Source organism: Drosophila obscura, unplaced genomic scaffold (assembly GCF_018151105.1).
Source record: "Drosophila obscura isolate BZ-5 IFL unplaced genomic scaffold, ASM1815110v1 contig_186, whole genome shotgun sequence".
Classification (NCBI taxonomy): domain Eukaryota; kingdom Metazoa; phylum Arthropoda; class Insecta; order Diptera; family Drosophilidae; genus Drosophila; species Drosophila obscura.
Window position 1 is genome coordinate 9403473 of NW_024542774.1, and position 7028 is coordinate 9410500.

At 48.0% G+C, this 7028-nt stretch overlaps 1 protein-coding gene across 2 annotated transcripts; it reads right to left on the minus strand.

Annotated features, from left to right (window-relative positions):
• Positions 1 to 951: 951 nt before the first annotated feature.
• Positions 952 to 2560, minus strand: LOC111079712 (serine protease inhibitor 42Dd). Of its 2 annotated transcripts, none has more exons than XM_041592918.1 (4): positions 2459 to 2560; positions 1460 to 2361; positions 1248 to 1392; positions 952 to 1192 (listed from the first exon to the last, which is right to left on the minus strand). In XM_041592918.1, exons 1-4 carry the CDS (start codon positions 2472 to 2474, stop codon positions 1068 to 1070), a joined length of 1188 nt encoding a protein of 395 aa, XP_041448852.1. In that variant the 5' UTR covers positions 2475 to 2560; the 3' UTR covers positions 952 to 1067. The 2 variants fall into 2 exon arrangements, with proteins under 2 accessions (XP_041448852.1, XP_022230668.2); XM_022374976.2 differs by having other exon boundaries at positions 1460 to 2364; positions 2459 to 2489.
• Positions 2561 to 7028: the final 4468 nt, after the last annotated feature.

A 7028-nucleotide genomic window follows, 5' to 3' on the forward strand; every position in this document is an offset into this window, starting at 1 on the left:
ACAATCATCGATGAATTGGACGGCAAACTTTTGCAACCGGACGCGCGACTCCAGCTCCAACTGCAGCTTCGATTCCGCTTCTGATTCCGATTCCGATTCACAAAAGGGACCTTACTTGGCTCGCGTTTTGCTGCTTGTCTCAGCTGCTGGTCCGATGGTCTATAGTCCATGGTCCTGCTCTTAGTGGCTCCTGCTGATGCTGCTGCTGCTGCTGCTGTTGTTGTTGCAGCCATGAAGTTCACTACAGTTGAGAAATTACTTATTTTTCAATTGTTGGGCGGCCCTTTCTGGCCGGAATGGCCTGGCATTTGGCATTGTTGTAGCCGCGCCGCGCCGCTCCGCGCCGAGCCATTGCCGTGCAATCTTGATTACTGTCAGTGGCAGCAGTTGTATTTAAAATTGGCTAACAAGTTGGCTGGGCCAGGCCAGGCAAAATAATTCTGACGGTGCGCCCCTCCCCTTCCCATTCTCCTCTTCCCCTTCCACTTTTGCTGTTGCTTTTTTTTTGATACTCCGTAGAATCGAAAAGTGCCAGGGAATGCTTCGCTTGGTTAAACGAATCTAATTGGAAGAGTGGGTGTGGGGCAGGTGTGGATCTGGACAGATTACTTACAGATTAAGGAGCACTATCCTTGTATATATATTTAAGATACAAACGCCATAATCATGGAAAATTGTAGCTTGTTTTGGCTTTCCATGGAATGGCAGTAATATATAAATAAGTAGAGGGTATCTCATGGGCGAAATACTCCACCAAATCGCTTTGACTGGATACTTTTCATTTAGTTTGCCAGCTGCCGTTTTCTTTGTTGCCCTTCCCTACGGCATCCCCTCCCCAACCTCTTCTTCCTTTTCATATCAGTGATCTGTCCGGGCAGCCATTTTGCTATTTGTTTTGCTGTCTCCCGCTCCCAACACCCACTTCACCCACCCACCCACACAACTCGATTCGCTGTTTGGTGTTGTATTTTCGTGTGCATTCTTAGCATTTGTTTGGCCATAATTTGATGTTGTGCCTGCGGGCACCGATGCCCACGGAATGGATGCTAAATTAGCCATGCCCCGAATCAGGGCTTTATAAAATGCCCCACGAAGTAGACGGTTCTGTTGTTGCGAATGGCAAAGACGAAGGGACGATCGGCCTTGAAGATCTTGCGATCGGGATTCTGCACAAAGGCAGCAGCTCGAGCAGCTGCAAGATGGAGCAGCATTAGACATTAGATATGGATCTGTGATCCAAGACTTACGCGTATCTGGATCCGTCTCGCAGCCAGACTCGTTCACATACAGATAGAGCTTGTGCCTGGCCTCGGAGATCAGTTGGGGCGTCTTCTTGGCAAACAGACCACTGAGATCCGCCTGGTCAGGCTTGAGGATCCGGGATATACCCAACTGTAAGTGGGGTTTAGATTTGTTAAAAGTGTCACGCAGAAGCTGCCGCTGCCTCGCAGTGTCTTACCTTCTGCATGGGCACCTTCAGATCGATGTCACACTCAATCTTGAACATGGGCATCGTCACATCCACCTCGTGCTGCAGCCCCTTGGTGGCCACCTCGTTCATGTCGAGCTGCGCCAGTTTCTCCTCAAGGTCCGGCAGCCCATCCACTTGATTGGGCACGATCAGCATCATGCTGATGTCGGAGTCCTCGAATGGCAGTTGCAGGATGGTCGCCTGGAGCTTCTTGGACTCTGCATAGCGGAACTGGCCGATCTGGCGCATCATCGCCAGCTCCATGCGCTGTGTGGGATTGATCCAGAAGTCCTCGGGGGCAGTGCGGTCCATGGAGAAGCGCTTGGCCCACTTGGCCCGGAAGTATATGGAATTGACGAGGATCACACTCGACTCCGGGTTGAAGGTGGCCGGCGTGAGGAGATTGCGAACTGTGTGAAAGGTTTGCAGTTCCAGCCACTTGTTCACCTGCCGCATGGACGCATCCGCGTCCGAGTAGTTCAGGGCATCCGCCTGGGCGTTGAAGAACTCCACCGCCTTGAGATTGAAGTCCGGACGCAGCGGTAGATCGTCGTTCACGTACAGGCGAGTGACCAAGCGCAGGGCGGCGCCCTTCTCCGAGCAGGTGCACTCCTTGCTCCAGAATTCCGCGTGCTGCTTGGCAATCTCGTTCTTCCCGGCCGCCCCCAGCATCAGCACAGAGCGGAGCTCGTCGGCGCTCTTACCTCCGGCTCCCATGAACACCAGGGTCAGGGCACTACGCGCAGCCGCCGGCGAGATGACCAGGTTGACCTTGGGCGACTCCTCGTTGAGGGCCCGAAACAGGTTTCGGGCGAACACAATCGGACTGGCACTCAGCGATGGCGCCGTTGTGCCCGCCGCGGCCATCGGGATCAGGCAGAGCAGTAGAACTACTTGTGAAGAGCGGGGAAAACACAACACAATACAACGTATAAAAGTCTATAATCTGATTCAACATTTGAGAGTTCTTCCTATTTTATTTGTTACCTATTTCGCCAGGCATGTTGAGATCTAAGCCGAGACTGAGACACTGGAACTGACTTGGAGCGCTGTTTGCCGATCACTGGCTTCGAACTATGGAACAATGGGTGATGTGATGTGCTGTCGGATGAGTCACGAACATGTTGGAGAGATCCAACATCGCACTTAAACCGGTTTCATTGGGCTGTCAATTAATCAAATGGGCAGTTATTGTACTTCCAGTTGAGAGCCCTAGAAGCCCCAGAACTGATCATGTATTATATGTAAAACTCTGCTGCAGATTCCACTTGTAAATTTGTGTGCACAACTGATCCAAGTCCACGGGTCTCTCTCTCTCTCTCTCTCTGCTTTTGATGCCATCGGAAATGCATTTTGTATGCTTCTCTGTTGGTTTTTGTGTCTGGGCATTATTGTTATGGCAATATATTGCTTCACATATGTGTGTGTGTGTGTAGTTGTTGCATTGTTTGTTTGTTTTTCTGGCATGCATCGCTGCCAATTTTTGTCTCGACTGGCAAATATTTTCCCAGCTCTCCAAAGGGGCTCTAGCCGAGTGGCGGGAAAAGGGGGCAAAATGTGGCAGGGCATTGTTATTTGCATGCCACGACTGTAAGTCAATAGCATCAGTGTATTGGCAGCTGCCTTAGCGGTTCCACCATTCGCCAATCTCTCAAAGTTCTCTATGTCTGTGTCTGTGTCTGTGTCTGTCTCTGTCGCGTTATTCCTCTTTCTCTCTCTCTCTCACTCTTTTAGTTAGTGGCTGTCTCTTTCTCTCTCTCTCTCTGTGCCTGCCACTTGGCTTTGTGTTGGGCATTAGGGAGAGCCTAAATGATGTCTACACATGCCGCTAGTTGACTCTAGCCCACCTTCTATGTATTTCTCTCTCTCTCACTCTCTGTGTTTCCCCTTCTCTCTTATGTGGTGACTGCAGCTTATGCATCGCTTTGCACAAATTTCGCGCTTGATTGGTCTGCTTATGCGCCTGATGCGTTTTGTATTTATATTTCAATTTCAATTCATTCATTCACCTTTTCACGTCATGCCTTCTTTGTCTATGTCTATGTTCGCATTGTCGTTTGTATGAGTGTGTCACTATAACTGAGTGTGTGTGTGTGTGCACTTGGCTGGCGTAAATGAACAAATTTCACGAATGATTGAGCCATTTAAGTGTGACTCGCTGACGACTCGAATGCATCTGACTAATCGACCCACCATTACCCAAGAGCCAGCCAGCCACCTGCCCAAACCACCTACCAAGCTGCTCCTCCCACTGCCCACTCCACTCCACTCCACTCCACCCATTGCCAATTTGATTGATTTTCTAATTTCTGAAGAATATGCAAGAAGCAAGAAGAAGTATCTTGATCGCATTACGATGGGCAGAAACTTGCTCCGTAATGCAATTATAATTGAATTCTTTTGTAACAAGAATAAGCAGCTTTTCTGCTTTCCACAAGTGGGGAAATTCGGTGAGTTGAGAAGTATCATCATATCCAAATCGCGCACTAATTGCATTTTCATGAAGTACTCGAAGCGCCTCAAGGTATGCAATGGAGCACACACTTATTGGAAGGGACGGATGTGGATGCGGGACTGGGCGTGGGTGTATATTCCTGACTGGCGCTGGCTGGCTGCAAATGTTCGGTTTTATGCGGCTTTGATGGCTTAGACGGGGCTCAATAAAATGAAACAATTCACCAAAACGGCAAATGCCACCAAATGCGGAACTGGGACGTCGATGGGGCGGCAGAAACTCACAAAATTTTCCTCTCTTGTGCAACCTCCAGGCTATCATTTTCGATTGTGAAACTTTCTGTATGCTGTTGCGGTTGCCGCGCATCAAGAAGTACTCAGCCAACTAGTTTGCGGTTCACTTAGAGACCCCTTCACAGCTGCAGCTGCCTCACAACCCCACCACTACCCCCCATTAGCAAAGACTGGCCCCCCCCCACCCCAACAGTCTTGAAATGGCTATGGAGCCACTTTATTCGCAATAAATGCGAAACTCTTCCTACACTATTGAGCAGCAGCGGCCACCACGGACAATGGCAAATAGATTCCAATGTCAATTGAATGCCCCGAATTCTTTGGCCGAGAATTAACCTCTTTCCAGGCGATGGCGATATGGTAATTGGATTCGCCAGGTGGATAAATCAATATAGAAACTGCCACGGCTCCAGGTAACCGAAACTGGGTATGAGCTAACTGAGTGTGTAGCCAGCATCCCAGATTCTATTTGCTGCCACTCTCTGCTCTCTCCCCTCTCTCTCTCTCTCTCTCTGTGTGTCTCTGATTGACTTTGTAGCTTTGTCCGTTTGATTTGTGGTCCATTTTGCAGTTGAAATCAAACAGCAGACAGCAAACAGCAAACACAGCAAGTTGCAAGCTGCAAAGCTGTGAGCAGTAAACTGTAAACGACAATAGACTGTCGATTGGATTGGGCAGAGGGCCGGGGGCCGGGGGCTCGTGTCGTTACGGGAATGGGACGAATGTGTAGCAACACGTTGTCACGCATACGCACCGTTGCGCCAGACCCATATTGAGCTCAATAATTAATTGTTTTGCCACACTTGTGTTGCAATTGAACTGCATTGCACAGCGGCCATTGCGAGTGTGAGTGGGGGCAAGGACACCTGCACACAGCACACACACACACACACCTATTTATTTATTAATTAAATCATTCTACTGTTGAATAGAACTACTGGGAAATGCCTTTAGCATGTGCAGATGCCGTCCTAGATGGCACAACACGACACAGCACGCACTGAGGCAAGTATTACAACTCCCTGGGCTGTCGTCAGAGGCATTCATCATTTAATTAGTTGCAAAGCTTGTACGGGAATTGTCTGATTTGCGGTAAATGCTTTCAATAAATTAGGCTGCAACAGTTTGTGTCTCTTCTGACAGGATTGTGGCAAGAACTTCGTCTGAAAGATGCTCGCCCGGAGAGGATCTAATCCGAAATCAATTGATTTTCCGTTTTTCGGATTTTTTGTTGCATTTTTTTTTTATTTGTGTCTAGCTCCGATTTCTATTTTGTTGATTTTCAGTAGATATATTTTTTTGTCTTGCTAGCTCAGAATTTTTGTTACTTTGTTGCCTTTACAGTTTCCGCCACGTACTCTCTTTTACTCCTCTTCTCTTGTTTCCTTTTGCCATTGTTGGGACAAAATTGTTTGTATTTGTTTAGGCTTATGGCCAAGACGATAAAAACGTCTCAAGCGCAGACAAATGCCCAGAGAAAACAAGCCCAAGAGGGCTGACTCTAGAGCCATCGAAGAGGGGATGCTCTTTGGTTAGAGATTACCATAATCCAAGCTGGATTCAAACAACTACATACAGTTTTAACTGCGAATAATCTATGAACTTGAGACACAGTGATACAAAAAGGATGTGCTCCCTGATCTGAGGGAGTAGCTGAAAGGGTACACAGAGATAACTGCCGGTGGAGAGCAGTCCGAGTGCAATTGTGAAATTAAAAACCTTCATCGTCAGACTCGGCCATTAATAAACATTTCTCCTAACAATGTACCTTTTTTGTTGTTGTTGTTGCTATTTTCATCAAATTGAAACGGAGCTGCTGCCAACTGCAGTAAAGGGCTATCAAATCTCTTGGTTGTCCATTCATTCTTCATCTTTACCTTCATTTTGATTTTCATCTTTAGCGATTGAATTTATACGCCCGGGAAGAGTATCAGAAACAACGTGGCGTAAAACAATAAAAATACAATTTCATGTCTATGACAGGGACCAACTTTCAGTAGAAGTAGGTAACCATCGAGATATACACATATCCACAGCCATATAGTCGTATGTAGTAGGCAGCAGTGGATGTGTAGGTACGAGAGCTGGGGCAAGGACAGATACCGAGTTTTGTAGTAGACAGTGGAGAGCCTCTCCAGTCAGTTCTATAGACATTGGCTAAATTTAAACAGCAAAAACACACACACAGTGAAAGAGAGTGGTAGTGAGGGGGTGGCCAGGGACGAGACGAGAGCCGAACTGAAAAGTGAAGAGCTACATTTCCTGTGCCTTTCTTCGATTTGATTTTTCATTTCCGCTGCAAATGGTGACAAAGTTAGAAATCTCACAAAGGTGGAGAGCTGTTGCCAGAGAGAGAGAGAGAGAGAGGGGGATAGAGAGAAAAAGAGAGATAGAGAGAGAGTCTGTGCTTGACTATTTGTATGTTGTGTTGATTTCTCGTGAAATATCAATACAATCCAAGGACCCTGGCAAACACACACAGAGAGCTCGGTGGCGTGTGGCTCCTGCCCACCCCCTCACACCTCCTGGACCCGGTCCACTTGAGATTACCAAGTTGCAGCAGCTCCATTGAGTCTCACATTGTCCTTGGGACCTGCGAGTGGGCGAGTGGGGGGAGCATTACTACTGGGGAACAGGAAATTTAAACAAAGCGAAAACAGAATTTAGCACCTCAGCTGGCATCTGCGGCAAACGTTCATAAAATTTGGCTTACACCGACCAAGGACCAGTAACCGCAGACGAGCCGGGAAACGGATGGGCATACGGCTAGGCAGAGGAGAGGGAGTGTGAGCGGGAAGAGGATCCCAAA

Bases quoted from the DNA above. Each gene is read 5' to 3' on its own strand.
- LOC111079712 (XM_022374976.2), bottom strand. The intron at 1,393-1,459 runs GTAAGACACTGC...CCCCACTTACAG, and splicing joins TGAAGGTGCCCATGCAGAAG to TTGGGTATATCCCGGATCCT. The intron at 1,193-1,247 runs GTAAGTCTTGGA...TCCATCTTGCAG, and splicing joins CGAGACGGATCCAGATACGC to CTGCTCGAGCTGCTGCCTTT.